This window comes from Rhinichthys klamathensis, unplaced genomic scaffold, assembly GCF_029890125.1.
Source record: "Rhinichthys klamathensis goyatoka isolate OS25496 unplaced genomic scaffold, OSU_Roscu_1.1 h1tg000104l_1, whole genome shotgun sequence".
Taxonomy (NCBI): domain Eukaryota; kingdom Metazoa; phylum Chordata; class Actinopteri; order Cypriniformes; family Leuciscidae; genus Rhinichthys; species Rhinichthys klamathensis.
This window is the reverse complement of record NW_026606643.1, coordinates 1,604,744-1,624,327: the sequence shown is the minus strand read 5'-3', so window position 1 is coordinate 1,624,327 and position 19,584 is coordinate 1,604,744. Positions and strand designations below refer to the sequence as shown.

The 19,584-nt window shown below is 38.9% G+C and overlaps 2 protein-coding genes across 3 annotated transcripts; one reads left to right on the top strand and one right to left on the bottom strand.

Moving 5' to 3' along the window:
- Nucleotides 1-782: 782 nt before the first annotated feature.
- slc20a1b (solute carrier family 20 member 1b) lies at nt 783-11,785 on the top strand. The gene is made up of 11 exons (XM_056253268.1): nt 783-988; nt 2,116-2,863; nt 2,974-3,114; nt 3,227-3,312; nt 3,437-3,533; nt 7,779-7,898; nt 9,736-9,972; nt 10,071-10,617; nt 10,709-10,894; nt 10,988-11,072; nt 11,191-11,785. Exons 2-11 carry the CDS (start codon nt 2,512-2,514, stop codon nt 11,344-11,346), a joined length of 2,007 nt encoding a protein of 668 aa, XP_056109243.1. The 5' UTR covers nt 783-988; nt 2,116-2,511; the 3' UTR covers nt 11,347-11,785.
- A 2,347-nt stretch (nt 11,786-14,132) lies between these two features.
- si:dkey-200l5.4 (uncharacterized protein LOC795026 homolog) lies at nt 14,133-18,899 on the bottom strand. 2 transcript variants are annotated; one of them, XM_056253275.1, is made up of 9 exons: nt 18,767-18,899; nt 17,798-17,848; nt 17,640-17,672; nt 17,420-17,452; nt 17,282-17,314; nt 17,154-17,186; nt 15,518-15,550; nt 14,735-14,764; nt 14,133-14,608 (listed from the first exon to the last, which is right to left on the bottom strand). In XM_056253275.1, exons 1-9 carry the CDS (start codon nt 18,819-18,821, stop codon nt 14,484-14,486), a joined length of 426 nt encoding a protein of 141 aa, XP_056109250.1. In that variant the 5' UTR covers nt 18,822-18,899; the 3' UTR covers nt 14,133-14,483. The 2 variants fall into 2 exon arrangements, with proteins under 2 accessions (XP_056109250.1, XP_056109251.1); XM_056253276.1 differs by lacking the exon at nt 17,154-17,186.
- Between the last annotated feature and the right edge of the window lie 685 nt (nt 18,900-19,584).

The window sequence follows — 19,584 nt, the reverse complement described above, 5'->3', positions numbered from 1 at the left end:
TCCTGTTTATATCAGGGGCAGTATGTTTCTGCCTTAAATGAATACATTGTTTCAATTAATACATTGTTAGCTAACTGCATGATGTACATTTCTGAAATACATATGTATTTTTGGGACACAGTCAGCTCTGATATCACTCTATTGTAATCTAGGCATGCACTTTCTGTAAAGCTGCTTTGAAACGATATTTATTGTAAAATGTGCTATACAAATAAATGTGAATTGAATTTACATTTATTTTTTTACCAAATTACCAAATCAAAAACAAAATATTTTAATGTGTCCTCTGTACATTTATCCTCATATTCACAAATACAGATGTCTTTAATAGTCAGTTATACTTCCATTTTTTTTTCAGACAAAATGTAAATATATAACATAAAATATATAATTTACATAATGTAAATAACTTTTTAAACAAACAAATGCTTTTTATAGATTTACAAAAAGAACATTCTTTTCCAGCATCTGAAACATCTAAAGCAATGTATTTGTGGGGTAGATGTTGAATTTACCTTTATTTGTTATGCAGAAGCAGCATCCAGTATTGGAATACAGGCATTTTCCAGATTATAAATTTACAGAGTAGTAGTAATGGTTGAAAAGTCGTTTTACTCGCCAAATAAGGTCAGAGGGCGGGGTTTATTGTTTGACGCCACCACCATCAAGCGAAGACGGCCCCGCCCTCACAGTCCGACGATATATGTGTCTTGCGTGGACAAGCAGGAACTCATCATCTGAAGCCGGCTAAAAGCGGTTTATTGGGAATTTTTTTATTTAATCGAGGACTCAAAGCAACCAGCAGTGTCTGGTTTGTCGTTGTAAGATCTGCATTTAGTTTATTCACCCGACGTTAGTGCTAAAGAAAGACCGAGAGCGTTTATCGCATCTACCCCCGCGCGCGCGGAAAGCGTCTACGGGAAGTTGACTGGGCGGGCTACTGTGTCAAAATATCTAAATCGATTTCATCGACAATTTTCTTTGAGTGGTGAGTAAAAAATATTTTTTCTTATTCTAGCTAGTACTTAGTGGTATTTGTCGTACTTTCTCGTCGACGTTTTTTCCCTTTGCTAATTTGTGAACGGTTAGAATGAGCGCGAGCTCCTGGCTTTGTCAGCTGACTCGCGGTGGTCGAATGTGGAAAAAATACACACGTCTATTTACGATTAGTTATTGATACGGTGTCACTGATATATGTTGTTTATATGTATTAAATATTTATTTTGTTGTTATTTTGGTATGTTTTTAATGAAGTACTTATGATTTATAACGTCATATTAGCTGTTAGCGGGTGTGAATGAATGACGACACGTGTAGTGCGGAGGGGACACCCGGCGCGCACAGAAAAGATGAATTTCGCCCTGTTAACATAAAAAGCCGTATCAAATTCGTTTATTTCACTAGTGTACTATTTTATTTTCATATTTACATCAGCGAATCTAAAATGGGTTGAAAGCTGACGATTTAGGGTTCGTGAGTGATTTGTTTCCTCAAGCTAACGTTAGCGAGGAAGTGCGTGTCTAGCGCGAGCGGGGAGAACTGGCTGAAACAGCCCTACAGTGACAGTCAAACGCGTTTCGTGATTTTATTTTCTGCGGTTTCTTTGCCAATAAAGGCTGCATTGCAGTAATGTGCTGGAAAGCCACATGACACGGATTCGCTGGCAGCTTAATTTGAATGCAAGTTGCTGTTTATTGTCACAAAGCTTAAAATATTAATCAAAGTGTTGCCTTCTCGGGCTTGTTAGGAAATATTGGCTTTTTAGTGCTACATTTTCTTTCTTTGAATGTTTTAACTTGATGATTGTAGCCAAAAAGCCACATGAACATTGGATTTAGTTCATGCATAGGTAACGTTTGATGCCATATATTTTATTTTCAAAAGTTTGTGTTGTATGATCATGCATGCATTCATGTTTGTCTGTTCTCGATGCGTCCCCTTTTGTACAGTGAAAGAGTTTTCTAGAAACTTTCAGCTCCCCTCTATGGCGAATAAAGTACTGCTAATACTGCGTTAGTGTGCAATAGCAGACTTATGTCCAAGTTCTAGTCGCTTTGCAGTGAAATTGTTGCGTAACACGGGAACCTTCCCACTTTCTCCTCTCTTTTTTTTCAGGAATGAGCTACCATTCACCCATCGTGTCTGTTGCACAATGGATGTCCTCTCTGTCTGCCTAATTGCCCAAGCCAAAACAAACCGTAACAGATCTAGTCTATTCAGAGGATAGCAATAGGCCCTCACTCCACCCTCTCCCTTGACGTTACATATCAGTTTAGAGCAGTGCAGATTCTCACTCTGGTGTCTGGATTGCTTTGATTTGCTGGTTTAGTGAAGGGCGAAGGTAGGTCTGAGGCAGAAAAACGGATTTAGAAACACTAGTACCTCAATTTTCTGGGGATAAAATATCCAGTGTGCTGCTGCTTGAATTATTTATACATATTTGGTTCTCTACCTGTAAGATTGTGAAGTAAATTTATTTTTTCCATATAACTTGAAAACCATCTGCGCACCATGGTATCGACAACTCTGGCCACGATAGCGCTTGTGAGCAGCACCATTGCCGGGTTTGCTCGAATCGATACGGCAGACTATCTATGGCTCCTAATCCTAGGTTTCGTCATAGCGTTTATCCTGGCCTTTTCAGTGGGTGCTAATGACGTCGCCAACTCGTTTGGGACGGCAGTGGGTTCAGGTGTAGTTACCCTTAGGCAGGCCTGTATTCTTGCTACTATCTTTGAGACTGTGGGCTCCGTGCTGCTTGGAGCCAAGGTCAGCGAGACCATCCGTAAAGGCATTATCGACGTGACCATGTACAACGGCTCAGAGCATGTGTTGATGGCTGGCTCAGTCAGCGCTATGTTTGGTGAGTAGCTTATGAAGTGCTTAAGGACATTATATGTTATTACTTATTTTTATATATGCAAATTGAGGTTTCTTTTTTTGAGTGTGCTTTTTTCCCCCACCACTCAACAGGCTCTGCTGTGTGGCAGTTGGCTGCTTCTTTTCTGAAGCTTCCTATTTCTGGGACCCATTGCATCGTGGGGGCTACCATTGGCTTTTCACTTGTCGCCAAAGGTCAGCAGGGAGTCAGATGGTGGGAGATTCTTAGAATCGGTGAGTCGGCTGCATTCACAAAGACGTTTGAACTTGTATGATTAATACGGTTGTCAAGATACTGGAGGTGTGTTAGTTTCCTTATAGTTTATTGTTCTTTGTTCCCTTACAGTTGTTTCATGGTTCCTCTCACCTCTCCTTTCCGGCATCATGTCTGCCGTTCTTTTCTACTTTGTTCGCAAACTCATCTTACAAAAGGTAAATAAAATGATCTTATCTTTTCAACTTGGTCTTAATGGGTAACTTGTATGTAGAATGAGAAGAATATAATATATCACACCAAGGTTGGGTGTTGGCTAAGAGTGTATTTTGTCCTTTGCAGAAGGATCCAGTGCCCAATGGTCTGAGGGCCCTGCCCTTCTTCTACGCTGTTACAATGGGAATCAACCTGTTCTCCATAATGTTTACTGGAGCTCCTCGTGAGTATTTCTGAATTTCTGCCCTTTTCATGCCCATTAACATCCTAAGCAGATGCCCAGACTCTGCTAGACTGTGTTTACAGTGCATAAGGCAAAGCAGTGTTTAACCAGTGGGCTCTGGAGAACTCAGTGGAGCACTCATGACATGGACATGTGGTGTCTGTATTCATGACCTCAGTCAGTGTTTTTTCCTTCTCCATCATAGGAGAGAAAAAACAGTGGAATAAAGAATTCACGCCCATCAAAAAGAACCGTCAGCCTCAGTAGAGAAAGCACTACGTTTTTGAGTGCTGTTAACTGTTGAGCTCTGAATAATTTTGCCTTTCAATTTGAAACCTTATTAAATGAGCAACTTTTGCTCCTTTTTGTTTCCTTTTACCTACAGGGCTCAACAATTCAAGAAGTCAACTGGCCTGGGCCATTAAATGAAGGCTACAGGCCAGAGTATGACGTGATATGCAGCCTAGGAGTGTGTACACATGTGCACTCCAGGCGGGCGCTCTTTACGTAGGCACAGCAAGGTGCAGCATACACACATGCACATAGCAGCACACATACATTCTGCCTTAAACACCCTAATGCTTCAAGTTTTTTCATATTTGGACAGTCTATAGTTATGAGATGCCAGTTTGCTCTGTTTGAGTCTCTGTTTAGTACTCAAATATTAGAATAAAATTAAGTTAAGTTTGTTACAAAACTTAAGTGATAAGTCCATTCAGATTATGCCTAGTGGTTTTCATCTGATACATGGAGTTTCTAATGACTTTAAAGATTTATAGTCTCTCAAAATTAAAAGGCTGTCCTCTAGGGCCCACTTAATAATTGCAATGTCACTTCAGGACCCTGAATCAATTAGAATGAGGTTTCTCATCAGCTGACACACACGTCATGTGAGTTGTCTGAAAGCATGAGGACAAGGACATGTATCCTCTCACAGTCTCACTGACAATTCAGGTCAACATAGTAATAGAGCCATCTTAACATAGGGTTATCTGGATCTTTAGCCACACTTAGTGACATTGTCGTGTCATCTGCTGTTGGATAAGCTTTAAAGGCAGCAGATCACCAGACACAGTCCCTTAACTCCGCCCACTCTCAACCTGTTTAAGGCTGTTCACTCAGGTTCAGTTATTCCAAGGCTTCTCCCAGGACAGGACAATACCAGCACTCGCCGGGGGGGGGGGTTGAGAGGCATGTGGCATGTCATGAATCGTTGATCAACCTCCTTTGTGTTCTGAAGGGTGCCGAATGCAGGTGCACGTGCCCTGTAATAATTCAGTAAGAATGTGGCTAGGTGGAGTTTCCTTGAAGCGGTGTGTTTGCACTGGTACTTGGAAATCCTTGTTCTTCTGGTTTTATTTTAACTGTTTGTGCAATATGAGGATGACAACTCATTCCAATGCACATACTTTACAAAAAGTTCAACCCATTTAAACTAATTTGGGTTGTGATATAGGTGTGATGAACACATCTAGTCACTGGTCCTTTTCTAATAAACCCCCTTTTCCCTAACATGGTGCCTTAACCCACCCCCACCCCCAATTTCAGCACACAGACAGACATTCAGCATCCACAGTGCCTGTTCACCCCATGCAAAATACAGATGACACACAAACCCTTTTTCTGTTTTTAATGCCAGCAGCCCTCAGCATTTGAGACTGAAGTAGGCAAACAATTATTTGTTTGAATTATTACTTTCATTTAGTCAGCTAGTTCTCAAAATGACTACACATGAAGGCTGGAATAAACTACATGACTTTTGTCCTAATTTACAATCTGGAGGAGTCGACACTAGTTGGCAAAAGTCGGATGGTAGATTATGTAAACAATGATCAGTCATGATAATGTGTGACGTGACTTTTTGCTGAATTAAAAATTTTGTAACAAAGCTACAAAAACGATTCAAATAGGGACCATGCACATTAAATATGACAGAGTGCTGAACTCCTGTCAAGATTTTAAAAAAGTGCAAAAAGAACACTTTTTTTTATCTGCGATTCTTCAGCAAGATCCACCATACAATCAGATAACAACAAAGCCTGTCATTTTTTTCTTAAGGAAAAAAAAACGTATTAAGCTCTTTAGAAATTCTGAAACCGTGCAATTCTTGAAAAAATTCTTACTTAGAATTGCTTACGAATTCCTTACAGTTTGTCTTAAGAAATTTCTTTAGAAGATTTTTGTGAATCCTAAAGGATCCTTAATCCCAGCCCTTAACTTGTATTACTCATATTCTTAATTTAATAACGAGGGCCATAATGATTGGCTACACCCTCCCGCCCCCAGTATGTCTATGCTTGTTTTCCGGTCTGCTTTCTCTTGGAAAAACAGACAGTGGGGTGTTTTGGTTGCCCTGGGGATATAAAGCAAACACGAAAGGCAGCAATAACAGACTTTGTGGATTTGAAATGGAATGTTTTTATATTTGGCCAGACTTAGTCTGCATGACTCAAAACAGTTTAGGGTGTCAAAAAGAACGTTTTGTTTGAAGCACCAGATTCATTTGCGTTGCGGATGCCAGACTTGGTGGCATGGGTAAAAAAAAACTGGGTCTGTCTCCACACCGAATATCATTCTGGTAGTGCTACAAAGTTAGAATATCACGACATCATAAAAGTTTTTCATGTTGTCTGTTAATTATCAAAAACTGTGTGTAACCTTTGCAACAGACACACGACAGTCAAAGACCACAATTGCCATAATTGGCATAAACACCAGTTCCCAGCCCACAATGACTCATAAACCATCATCAACACGTCACCAGGATGAGGTATAGTGCTTGAATGTGTCTGGAAAAACAACTCGTGTTATTGTGTAATAAAGGCCATGGGATAGCAGATTTTATTGTGAGGCAAAGCAGGAAATGAATCCACTTCCATTCATTCATCCCACTGCATGGTTGTGGCCTGGCTGCTCCCCTTTTGTGGGAGATTGTTATTCAAACTACGTCGATGCAAGCATGAATGCATTCCCTGCCTAACCCACATACACAGGGCTGCATTTCTCATACACTGAGCAGGAACTGTGCCAGCCGGCCATAAGTGATAACTGGGCCCCATTTGTTGGCCTTTCTCTTATTTCCATCATTCACCCCCTCACCTCTGCTGGCCACACCTGTTCTGTGCCTTTAGATGCTGCTAAGTCATGTTAGAAAGTTCAGCTGTTCCTCCCTTATGTACCTCAGTGCTCTCTCCAAAGAATGTGACTCTTCTCTTTGAATCTTGTCTCCTGAGATTGAACTGGAGTTGCATAACCAAAGCACACAGCGTCACTGCATGCCCTGCAGTAGTACGTGCATGTGGCAAGGCACGGGAATTTATGCCCCACTGCTCCCTGTCCTCTTATCTCTAAACCTCCTCTTTCTGTTTATTTTTCACATTCCTGCTCCACCAAAGCCTTTTCTTTCCATCTCATTTGGCCAAAGTCTTGCTCCAAATATTTCCAATACCCTTTTTGGTCCCATGAACTTATGTTGACACATTTCATTGTCTGTGGTTCTGGACCCCATGGGGAATTAGTAAATGGCTGACTTGCTCAGCCAGCACTCTCTCTTGAACATGCAGCACACATTCTTCATTACCGCAGCTAACACCGCAGTCTTGGCTCAGATATAACCTTTCTGCAGGAGTGGTCACATTTTTTTCCCCCACTCGTCCTCTCAAAGAGGCGGGGGGTGATATCTTGCCGCAGTTGCCTTTTAAGGCACCCGCACTTGTTGAACATGGTATGTTGGCCTTGTGCGCTGTCTTGTCACTGCAACATTTTGCTGCTGTTTGCACTCACATCTCACCTGAAGTGTTATGTAAGAGGACAAGCCTTGCGCATGCATTCTGAATGCGACAAGGATATTTGACACTTGGTTGCAGCGGTTGTTTTGGTTTGCGTTTCTATGGACTCCTAAACAAGTGGAGCAAGTACATCTCTTCATAATAGTCTTCTAACTGAAAATGATAAATGAGAGCCAGTGGCTTAAGTATTCTCTAAATATGCATTTCTTTTCTTCGAAAAGGGTGTGAAAGCAAATTCTAGATGCAGCGAATCCACTTCTTACATCTTATTAATATTCAACTCCAACACCATTACTAACAACTGGGACTCCACAATGTCCCTGTCCATTCCCTAATGCTGTTTGTGTTGTTGGTAGCACATGCTGCCTGTTGTCTCAAAAGCACCTTTCCTTTCCTCCCCTCCTCTCCCTCGCAACCCCATTTGGTCCCTTTCCCCCTGTGACCGATGGGACTGCAGTGCTGGGATTCGATAAGCTGCCCTGGTGGGGAGTGCTGCTAATTTCCATCGGTTTTGGCCTGGTCACCGGCATCTTCGTTTGGTTTGTTGTCTGCCCTCGACTCAAGAAGAAGATTGAATGTAAGTATCCATTTTTCAGTTTTGTAATTGTTTATAATCTGTCGCAAATTAGAACTATGTCATAACTGGTTGCATAATATCACTTCCACAACACAATTGGGTAGCTTGACCGATCCCAAGTAGACTACTGAAAATGTTAAATGTGTGGGGTGCCTCAGGGGTTTTCATAAGGCCCATTACAGATGTTGTGTTGCACTGTACTTTGATATAACCTTTTGAAGGTTTTTTTACTTAAATAAGTACACACTTTAAATCAGAAATTTTCAGGCCCTATAAAATTCTGGATGGCAATCTGTGGACATGAGAGATTTATTAGCCTTAGGCCTAGCACCAGGTGTTTGTGAGGATAATACCCTACAGATTAAAGATTCTGGCAGTGGACAGCAGTTTTAATAAGTCACTTAGAAAGACGATATACTCTTTAAAGGAATGTTCTGGGTTCAATACAGGTTAAGCTCTGTCAACTCTGGATTTTTCTTTGTGTAAATGGCTTGTGTCTGTATCCTTGCACATGCTGTGCAAAAATACTGAATGTATGCAGAATGGTTTGTAAGCAGTTTTATTACATTAGTTTTATGTCGTGTTATAGCTATTATATACTGTATTGACATTTATTACCTTGCTTGGATAACTTTTTCTGTGGCTTAACTGCATGACACATATACAAAATTGAAATTTGTGTTGAACCCAAGACTTTCCTGTCGCACAGCTAAAGTTTAAAAATACAGTAATAAGCATCCATTGTAACGGCTCTGATCTCAATTACAGTTCACAATAACAGAAATTTGATGGCAAACAAATGTTCCCTAATCCTCAAGTCACGTGACAGAAAAACACACAAAACATTCTAATACCAACTGCACTTTCAGGAAATACCAGCTTTAGGTTAAGACAATCTGTTGTATTATGGTTCTTTAACACAAACAAACCAAGTAGTCTAGTGTGTTGTCTATCTTGAGCTGTATAGTCAGGCTGTGTATTAACAGCCTAATTGGGTCATAGTGATCCACTAATTGGTCTTTGCCTAGTGAACCGGAATAGCCGTGGTCTAATTGAGGTGTTGGCGTAAGTAGCTCCGTATCATCACATTAAAGTGTATGGCTACAGTTTGAGGTGGCATTTGCTACTAAAATAGAATGCAAGTGCTTTGACATTACTCGGCAGATCAGTGGACGATGGACCGAGTTATGTCAAACTGTCCTTGAAATGTAGGGTTATAGTGACAATTTAAGCAAACAGAGTGTTTGCCTCTAAAAGTTTATAGAATCGAGCGCTCATGTGATGGCCATGTGAATTGCCAGTGAATAAAGTCTTACCAGCCTTTGTACTTCTCACAAATGATTGATCAGATTCACCTTTACTAAACTAATTATGGTTCTCGATTAAATGTTAATAACATAAATTATTTGAAAGACTAAATGTTTGCATTCCATAAAGCCTTAAACCTGTAGTGTAAATGCATTAAATTATATGGAAATAAACTTGGCTGTTCCATCTTAATTTGTTGTATTTTACCAAAGTTCATTATTTTAAAATATGAATTGGTAGCTTGATAAGATAAATACAATGCAAGTTTATTAATATGTATAATAAATATTATAATAAGGGGTTTTAAGGGTCCAGGGACCCCCAAGAGGCCACAAGGAAGTGTTAAGTGGTCCTTGGAAAAGTTTTGAGAACTTTATATAAAAAAAAAAAAAAATTATATATATATTAAAAAATCAATACATGTAAATGAATAAAATTGATTTAAATAAAACATTTGAACACTTTTTTTGTTGTTGCTAGCAATCGTGGAGCTGACTATTATCTTTAATCTATCTTGTTTGATATGCAGGTAAATTAAAGTCTTCCAGTCCCTCTGAGAGTCCTTTGATGGAGAAGAGGGAGCTGCATGAAGCTCACAGTCCCATCCTGAAACCTGTCCCTGAGGAATCCAGTGCCCTGTCCTCTAACACCGCCTCTAACCCCCCCTCTTCCCCACCTCCTTCTGAGGAGCGCAAAGTCACCTTTAACATTGGGGATTCAGATGACCCAGATCAAAAGGACTGCAAAGAGTCAGAGACAGGCATTGGTAAGTCTAGGGTGTGATGCGTCACATGCCATCCCAATCATGACACACGCCTACTGTTTTTGTCGCAGATCAATCATGTAAGTTTATTCTGTCTTCAGCAGCTCCAAGGACCCACGTTCAATTCACCACCGGCCCCAGTCAGATTCCTAGCAATGGTTACTCACAGTACCACACAGTTCACAAGGACTCCGGCCTCTACAAGGACCTGCTGCACAAACTCCATCTGGCAAAAGTGGGAGACTGCATGGGGGAGGGTGGCGAACGGCCCATCCGCCGCAACAACAGCTACACCTCCTACACTATGGCCATCATTGGCATGTACGGAGACATCAAGCCCAAAGAAGCTGACTTCCGTGCTTCCGAAGACGGAGACAAGGAAAAAGCCAGCACCCAGGAGAGGAAGCGCGTCCGCATGGACAGCTACACAAGTTACTGTAATGCAGTGGCAGAGAATGGTGCACCCGAAGGCCTCGGCGAGGGTGAGGTCACTTTGGAGATCGTTGAGGAAGATCCTGGGAGCAGCCGTAGTTCTTTGGAGGAGGATAGAGCCGATGCTGACAGACCGGAAGTGTCGATGCTCTTCCAGTTCCTGCAAATTCTAACCGCCTGTTTTGGCTCCTTTGCTCACGGAGGAAATGATGTCAGGTATTATTGCATTGAACTGTACAGTGCTTAAAATTGTGTTTGCAGATTTTAAAACTAAGATTTGAGCATGTTTTATCTCTTTTGCTTTCAGTAATGCAATCGGTCCCCTGGTTGCTCTGTGGCTGGTCTATGAGAGTGGGTCTGTTATATCAAGTGCACCAACTCCGATCTGGTTGCTGCTGTATGGAGGAGTAGGCATCTGTGTCGGTCTCTGGGTCTGGGGCCGTAGAGTCATCCAGACCATGGGCAAGGACCTGACCCCCATTACCCCGTCTAGGTATAAACACACGCCCATGTTGTAATACCTGCTGTACAGAGCAAAATCTCCCAATTGGCAGACTTCCCTAAACAATACTTTGTTTAATTTCAGTGGTTTCAGCATCGAGCTCGCCTCAGCCATCACCGTAGTGGTTGCTTCTAACATTGGTCTTCCAGTTTCCACCACTCACTGCAAGGTAAGATGGGCCTATATGCAAAACAAACTGATGCAAAGCAAGTCCTAGACGGAGACTATTTGAATGAGATTGATAACTACAGCTTGTTGTTGAGGGCGTATCGTTTTGTCGTTTTCAGGTCGGGTCAGTGGTGTCTGTCGGCTGGCTGCGCTCCAGGAAGGCAGTGGACTGGCGGCTGTTTAGAAACATCTTCATGGCCTGGTTTGTCACTGTGCCCATCTCTGGCCTTATAAGCGCGGCCATCATGGCCCTGTTCACCTACGTCATTCTGTGAGGCCTTAAAAGTCCTCTCTGCTCTCAAGGAGGAACAAGGATCCCCAGAGAGAGGATGAGGGCATGTCTCAACCTTCCCTTCTCTGTCTCTCTCGTATTTCCTCCCTCCTGTCATCCTCGTGATGAGTGGGGGATGAAAAGGCCCTTTCGATTGAGCCTGTGATTCTTGGTTGCATCATTTTTAGCCTGTATTGATGATTTGTGTGCATTGCAGTGCACCATCACATGCCATAGGCCAGGGAAGAAAATGTCTTCATCACTAGAATGGTTGCCATTTAAATTCCCTCTTGTACATATGTTAAATCACAATGTTTTTTTTTTTTTAATGTAATTATGTACAGAACTAAAGGGTTTTTTAAGGTAAAACAACAATTACAATGCAGTATTAGCTAGACTTCCTTTGACATGCATTTTTCATTACTTTGTCATTTGAGTTCCTTTTATAGAAGCTTTTTTTTTTTTCTCTCGGTGTGAAGAATTTAGGGAAGAGCAATGGAGTTCTGTTTTCCTTCTATACATTCGGTAAGCACGAGTTTTCCACTTTTTCTTAAGCAGCCCTGACTTAACTCACAAATAGAGCCTTATGACTCACATTTTTAGTCCTGTGAGGGTTGATTTGCAAAGGAAATTGGTCGCTCACATCATGTTCCTTAATACAATTTCAGTGCCCTTTTCCAGATGTCTTGATCTATTTTTAGTTCTTTTGTAGGTTACACTACAAAACAAGCCTTTTGGTAAACTAAGCAGTTTCCAGAAATATTTATAGTCCAGCCGTTCTTTTAGTCCTCTTTTTTCATTAATTGGTTCCAGAACATCAAACTCTTCTGCGTGTTTTGCACCACTGTAATTGAGCTGTTAATATTTGCTCTGCTTAGCCCAGCATTGAATGACTATAACGGACCAACCTGCACTTGGAGATGCAGTTAAACATCCCAGCAGCTACTGCTAAGATTCAGCTTTTCCTTAAAGCACAGAATGTGCAGAATGCTCTGCTGTAATTGGTATGCTATTGGCGACTCTCTTAAATGCAGCGCGTCCTTGAATGTTTGCTGTAGACAATTGAACTCCATACGGTGGATTTTGGCCCTTTGTGTTCAGTCACCATGGCTGTTGGATGAAGTGTTACTAAGATGCCCAAACTCCCGTATTACCAGTGTAATGCTGCCCAGGGCCCAAAAGATCCGTCTTTGGAAATTAAGTTTATAGATGTGTATATATATATATAAAAGTCCCCTGCAAAAATGAACCTCTATGTTTAAAAACAACCAATAAGCCTCTTTTCCTTTGAGTGAATTACAGGAATGCTTTGCTGTGGTGCTTAATATCTGACACAGTGAATTAAACGTTGATGAAGTGAGTGAAGTTTACTTGCGCTAGATTTGAGACCATTGGCGTTTCTGTAAAACTTGATGGTGTAGCTCATCAGCTCCAGGCTTCTCATAGACCTGCTGTAGTACTTCTGAGGAATGTATACCAATATAAACATATGTATATATTTTACAAACCCTACAGCAACACGTATGACTTGCCCAATTTATTAGATAGGTGTGGGACAGTGGTGTTAAATGATGGTTTGGTCTGAAGGTAGCAGTGGTGTAGAAAGATCCCAGCATTCCTGACTGGACGTGAGGATCTGCATTACTGTGAAGCCATTTGTGAGTGGTTATTTGGTTATAAACTCAACACATTTAGACCTTACATAGTTGCTGTAGTTGCCTTAAGGATCGATCTCTTTTTTTTTTTACCAAAGAGGAAAAAAAAACATGTTTTATTTTGTATATTGCGCTTTGGGGATGAAAGATTAAAATGTCTTTTTGATTATCACCTGTCTGCCTGTTTATTTAATTTCACCAGTGAATGAGATCGCATTTCTTCTGCCATATTTATGCTGATAGTTTTATACTTGTTTGTTTCTTTCTTTCTTATTCAGTATACTTATACAGTATATCCCCTTATCCCCCCCCCCCCCAAAACGTGAAATTATAATCATATGTAATTGTTACTGATCTCCTGCTGTGAATTATTCTTAGTAGATATACTAGAGTATACTTTTATTTTTATTTTATAACTCTACATCAATATTTCTAGATTCCTTATTTTGAATTAAGTATCCAGTTTCATCTAGTTCAAATGGTATTTTTAGGGATATGCAACTTTGCATCTTTGGTCCAAAAATAAGCTGGGACAATGCAGCTGATATAAATAACGCCCAAATGAGCCCCCAGGGACTGTAGACGGCGCTGGCCTGGATAACCGTCCTAGATATGTTCTCTAACACCACCTACATCTGCTGCCTGTGAGGAGGAGACATGCAATCATGTTATTACACCCACCTGTAGCCTCGCATTTACATGAAGGCTGGACAACATCAGTGTTTACAGTCTTTATTTTAAAAAAAAACTGATCTTTGAAATTGTGTGTGCAAAAGATCACCATACACGCAGTGGATTTTGTCCAGGTAGTACACAGGTTAGCAATTTTGCAATGTTTTATAAAACAAGACTTTCAGGTTTAAAAGATATTACATAGATTTCACACACACACTATTTTTCTTCGTAATCTGCCTCAATGATATCCTCTAGAAAGAAAGGTCACATTAAGAAACAAATATATTACTTATTGTTGTATTTTTTAATTTGTTATAAATTTGTCATTTTCTAAGATTCAGCCCTAAACATTGTCTGTATTTGAGTACGATGAACCTAAAACATTGTTATTCTTCAATTTTTTTTATTTCATTAGCTGAATGAACATTAACAGTGAAAAGAAGTACTGAGAGCACACATCTCACCTGTTCTTTTCTCTTCAGCCTGCTCGCTGTGCTCTAGAACATAACAAGAGACTATATAAGAGAGAACAGGTCAATTGTCAAAAGGAAAGATTATAATTGCAAAAGTCATCCATTAAATTACTGACTATATATACCACATGCATGAATACAATCATTGTATTTTAATGAAAGGACATATGTTAGACTACTAACTGTTTTTCGTCTTAAATTATGGATACAAATAATGTAACGTGAAGCGTTTACCTGTCTTCTGTTGAGAGGCTGTGCAATAAGAGACATGTGTTACACAACTTTACAATAGCCAGGGAAACATTAGCAGTTTACAGTAGCCACACCAATCATAGAAATCAAATAACACGAGGGAAAGATGAGTTAATAAGACACAATATATATAGCCTATATAATTTACAGTGGTTTGCTTGTACTGTACTATAATTTAAATGAATATACTTACTGTCTTCCTCAGAAATGTCTAAATAAACAAAATCACACAACACAACCAGCGGTCAGTTCACATGGTCTCTTTTCAAAGCACAGTCTGCATTGTAAGTGACACACTGTCGCCCTCGTGTGGTGACGAATGGATTTCCGCACGTACCTACGGACTCGTCACTTCCGGTGTTCTCTCCTACGTCAAAACAAACCTTGCGTAAGTGTTTCGTCACATGTGCCTTAGTACAGTTTGTTTCCATAAAAATTAACATAAAGAACAAATTGTTTTTTATACCGTCAATTGAAAGACATTACATGTGTGAAGGGTCTTGATTATTAAATAATTATAAATGTATTATTAATCATAAAATGTTTAAATGTTTTAAATAAAAAGTGACAACTTTTGAACAGAGAGATGCAAATATGGTACGCTCCAAACATAATTACTTTTTTTTTTTTTTTTATCATTAGAACCCTTGTTTAATACAAAGCATAAACTATTATCTATGAGATTTAGCTAGTTTTTAAACGCATCCAATGTTTGTGTCTCCACCATAATACAGTCATTTTGGCCTGTCCCACCTCAGAGGTCATGACCTTCCTGTGTCCAACAGGTTAAATCATATGACAATGTAAAACGTTTTGACACAATCTTTTCAAATTATATTAAGGAACTACATTATTTTCTAACTCATTGTAATGACCATTATTTTTGCACACAACATTGTAAACCTAATATAAAACGAACACAAAATAAAACAGCTCATATAATATTTAGTTTGGCATCTTAAAGCTTGACAAGCAACATTTTTGCTAATTACTATTTTTTCCAGGCCCTATTTGCGTAAAGTGCCATATACATGTAGCCTATGTTGCAGTGCATTATCTGTTATGTTCTGAATGTTTATCTTTCCAGGAAATAAAGTTCTGAAATACTCTTTCTCTTTACCTGTATCGACTGTTAGTGCCTCTGTCTCTCCATCTGTTAGGATTATTCATGGAGTATAAAGTTAGAAAAAACAGACAAATTTGGAAACAAACAAATAAACAGGTGACTATACACCTTGCCATTTGCACTGAATATATATACATACCATAATAAATAATTACCATAATTTTGACCTATAATTAAAACCCTCATATTTCCCTTGGGTCATTTAGACCCAAACCTCATTTAAAAAAAAAAAAAAAAACAGAGTGTTCATTGGAGTGGTCCAAAACCTTGGGACTTTTGTCGCACTTGAACCACGAATACACACATAAAAAAAAATGACTAGATTTGAGGAGTTATGTGGTTGTAATAAAAAAAAAGTAACAAATCCTTCCCTCACGGGTCAATTTGAACCCCTTAATGAATGAATGGAATGCGAGGAATGCTTCAGTACATAGGAAAACCTAAAAACAATTTCGCAAAATTAAAACTTAAAATGCTAAAGCTTTACCAAAAAATATTTTATAATGTCTACATGTGTATCTGTATCCCACAGTCTATGATCTGAATGCATACTGAAGAGAAAAATTACCCAGACAAACATCTCATTTGCTCCATATATACCCCTTTTCCACCAACGCATTTTGAGAGCCGGTTCGGAGCCGGTGCCTGCGCGCGAACCGGTTCTTTGTGTTTCGACAGCCAAAGAACCGGTTCTCGGCCAGGAAAACTGGTTCCAAACCGGCACCAACTCTTTGCTGGACTAGAACCGTTCTTTTACCACGTCATGCTTACGGCGGGGGCTGGGGGCGGGTTTAGATAACATATTTTCTGACATAATATAGGATCGCAAAGCCAGGAGAAACTTTTGCAGAAACACGATGTAGTCCGCCATTGTAATTGTTATGCTTGAAGTTGGCGCAAGTGTTTCTAGTTTTTTTTTTATCATTTTTTTTAATTGAAAACGTTATTTAAACAAAGGAGAAAACAGTCACAATATAGAACAAATAAATGGAAAGAAAAAAATACACAAGACAGGAGTACATAACTAATCAGAAAAGATTACATATCAAAGGAAAAGATTAAAAGACTTACATATTTCAATTGTTTTTAAAGCCTTCTTGGTTCACGAGTTAGAGATAATCCCAAAGTAATGTTGTACTTGCAAGCGTTTCTAGCTAAGACGTATGGCGACGTACACAGTGACGTAACGACGTCGTTTGCTGGGCGCTCTAGTCAGTGGAAAAACAAACAGGTTCTGAGAAGGTTCGCAAGTTGAACCAACTCCGAACCAACTTTGAACCAGCACCAGTTCCGAACCAGTTCGTTTTTGGTGGAAAAGGGGTAATAGAGCTATAAGGCCACCTAGCGGCAAGAGTCATGAAAATAATATCATATTATATATTTTTTTATTCGGCAGACTCGCACAAAGTGACCCAATGTGAGATATTTTGAGCTGATTTGATTTGGTTATTGCATGTATTGGAGAGTTATTTTGAATTTAAGTTGGAAGAATGGGTTTAAATTATATTATTTATTGATAAAATCTACAACAATGTTTTATGCTGCCTGCAATGCATCATCTTCTAGCCTATTATGGTCTGAATGTATATTTTTCCAGGAAATACAGTTCTGAAAAAGTAATTCCCTTTACCTGTATCAAATGTTAGTGCCTCTGTCTCTCCATCTGTTAGACAAATGTGGAAATAAACAAATATGCTATTTATTTGGACATTTTCAGATGATTCAGATTCTAAAAAAAAAACAAGACCCATCTCTCACCCATATGAGTCGTTTTTAGGAGATCTTCTGTCACTGAGTCAAAGAATATAGAGAGTGAGTAAATGGCCCAAAATCAACATCAAAATGAGCATTTGAATCGACCAGCTTTTGATCTACTCCACATGTGTGTGTGCCTACCGTTCACATGAGCAGCCGCATATTCCGAGTCATCTGAGGAAACACATGTACACAAGTGACGTCAGCTCGTGAGAATCTCAGCACACACTGCGATAAGTAAATGCTAGATTTAAGAGCCTGTCTGTGAAAAACCATCAATGCTGAGTGAGTCAGTGGTGAATCGCGAGGTTATTCTGAGCAAACCTAGCATAGCTAATATTCAGAAGAAACTATGACCCACCTGGTTGTGTTGTCGTGACGTTCTCTTCATACACTGAGGGCAGACAAAATAGAGATTAGGCCTACATTTATCTTTTTTTTTATTTTTTTAATCTTTGTCAATCTTTGACTGTATGTTGTATTGGGGGAAAGCATGCAAAACAAGCTGAATGTATTTACCTCTCTCTTCAGGCGATTTGCTTTCATCGAATTCCAGAGATGCTGAAATCGCTACAAACACAAGCATTTAAATATAGCTATTTCTCTCATACACAGGTTATATATTAGGCTACTACACATGCAGATTATGTACAGAAAATGCTTTCTAATTTGGCCAGCTAATCCAGTAAGAATAAATGGTTATCAATGACGTAAATTAATTTATATATTAACGTTAACTAAGCACAGATAATTGCAAAGAACTTTGTCAATTAGGCCTACTGCTGATTTCAACCTTGCACATATCCACGGCCTAGTATTCATAACAGAAACATTATAAATATGATTATTAATATTATTTAAAATATTATTACATATTATAATAGATAGCCTATCATGTATTATATATATATATATATGCTATATATAAGCCTATATATAGCATATATTATATGTAAATAATATAATATTATATATTATAGATAAATATTTTTTTCTTCTTAAATATATACATGCATGTGTGTGTATTTATATATACAAAATAATTATACACTGTACACACACATATAATATGTAAACTTTTATTTTGGATGCGATTAATCGTTGTCCAGCACTAATATATATATATATATATTTATATATACAATGTATATTCAAATAAATATATACATTGTATGTATTCAATTAAAAAACAAGACACGGAGTAAAAAATTATATGATAAATAATTTATGCATTGCTTTAACTCATCAAAGTAAGTTAAGCAATTTCAACTTTTTTTTAATAAGTTTTACAAGATTCAACTAATTTTTCAAACTCAGTTTAATGTAATTTAAGTTGAAATGACTTGATTGATTGTACTTAAAAATTTAAGGCAGCAACTTTATTATTTTTTCAGTGCATGTTTGTTCAAGACTGGCAATACAACAACAACAAAAACAGATAAACTAGACAGACATCAATGTACAAATGTTGTTATATTGTAATCTTACCATTGTGGAATCCTGCCACTGCAACAAAGAGCATTATGGGTATACCAGTTCTCATCTCGAATGAAGGGGTGGATGCCGAACAAGTTGAAACAAAGTCCTAAATTTCAGTGTGCCCAATGCCAGTGTGTGCTTTAAGTCCCGCTTTTATATGCTAGCTGGCATCACATGCTCTGGTGGAACAGGCTCGTCTCTGTTTACCTGCCAACAGCTGGATGGCACCTCTCGCCCGACACACAGATGTGGCATTATTCCCACATTGAATGACTCGCATTGTGGACTTTGTGATCAGACGTAACTTTATTGTGTTCAGTGGTGACTGGTGTGAGAATGGGATGGGTGTTAATTTGTGTTTTCAAAAGTAAATGGTCATTTCCTCTCCAAATTGGTGTGCGTTTGGCATCTTAGTAAAGGAAATGATTGATTGTGCTCAGAGATCTGATGTCACTGCAGTTGGCACACTGGTTTGTTGTTGTGTTGAGAGTGAGATTTTTCTTCCTACTCCTTTTCGCACATGTAATAGAAGTATGTTAACAGGAAAGAAGTGTACTTTGTTTGCTGCTCATTTGTTGTTTTTTCCTCCTATCTTTTTAAACATTGTTTTATATTTTTACTTTCTTTTCCATGTTCGAAATAAAGATTTTAAATTCAAAAATTATGTTTTACACTCTTCTAAAGGAAATGATAAGCATATACGATGACCGAGGATTACATTAATGTCTCACTTTGCCCCATAAGGTACCATTTTGGAGAAAAGTAACTCTGGGCTACTAGCTAAATAGGTTTATATGTTATCAAGTCACCAACATGATATTTCCAAT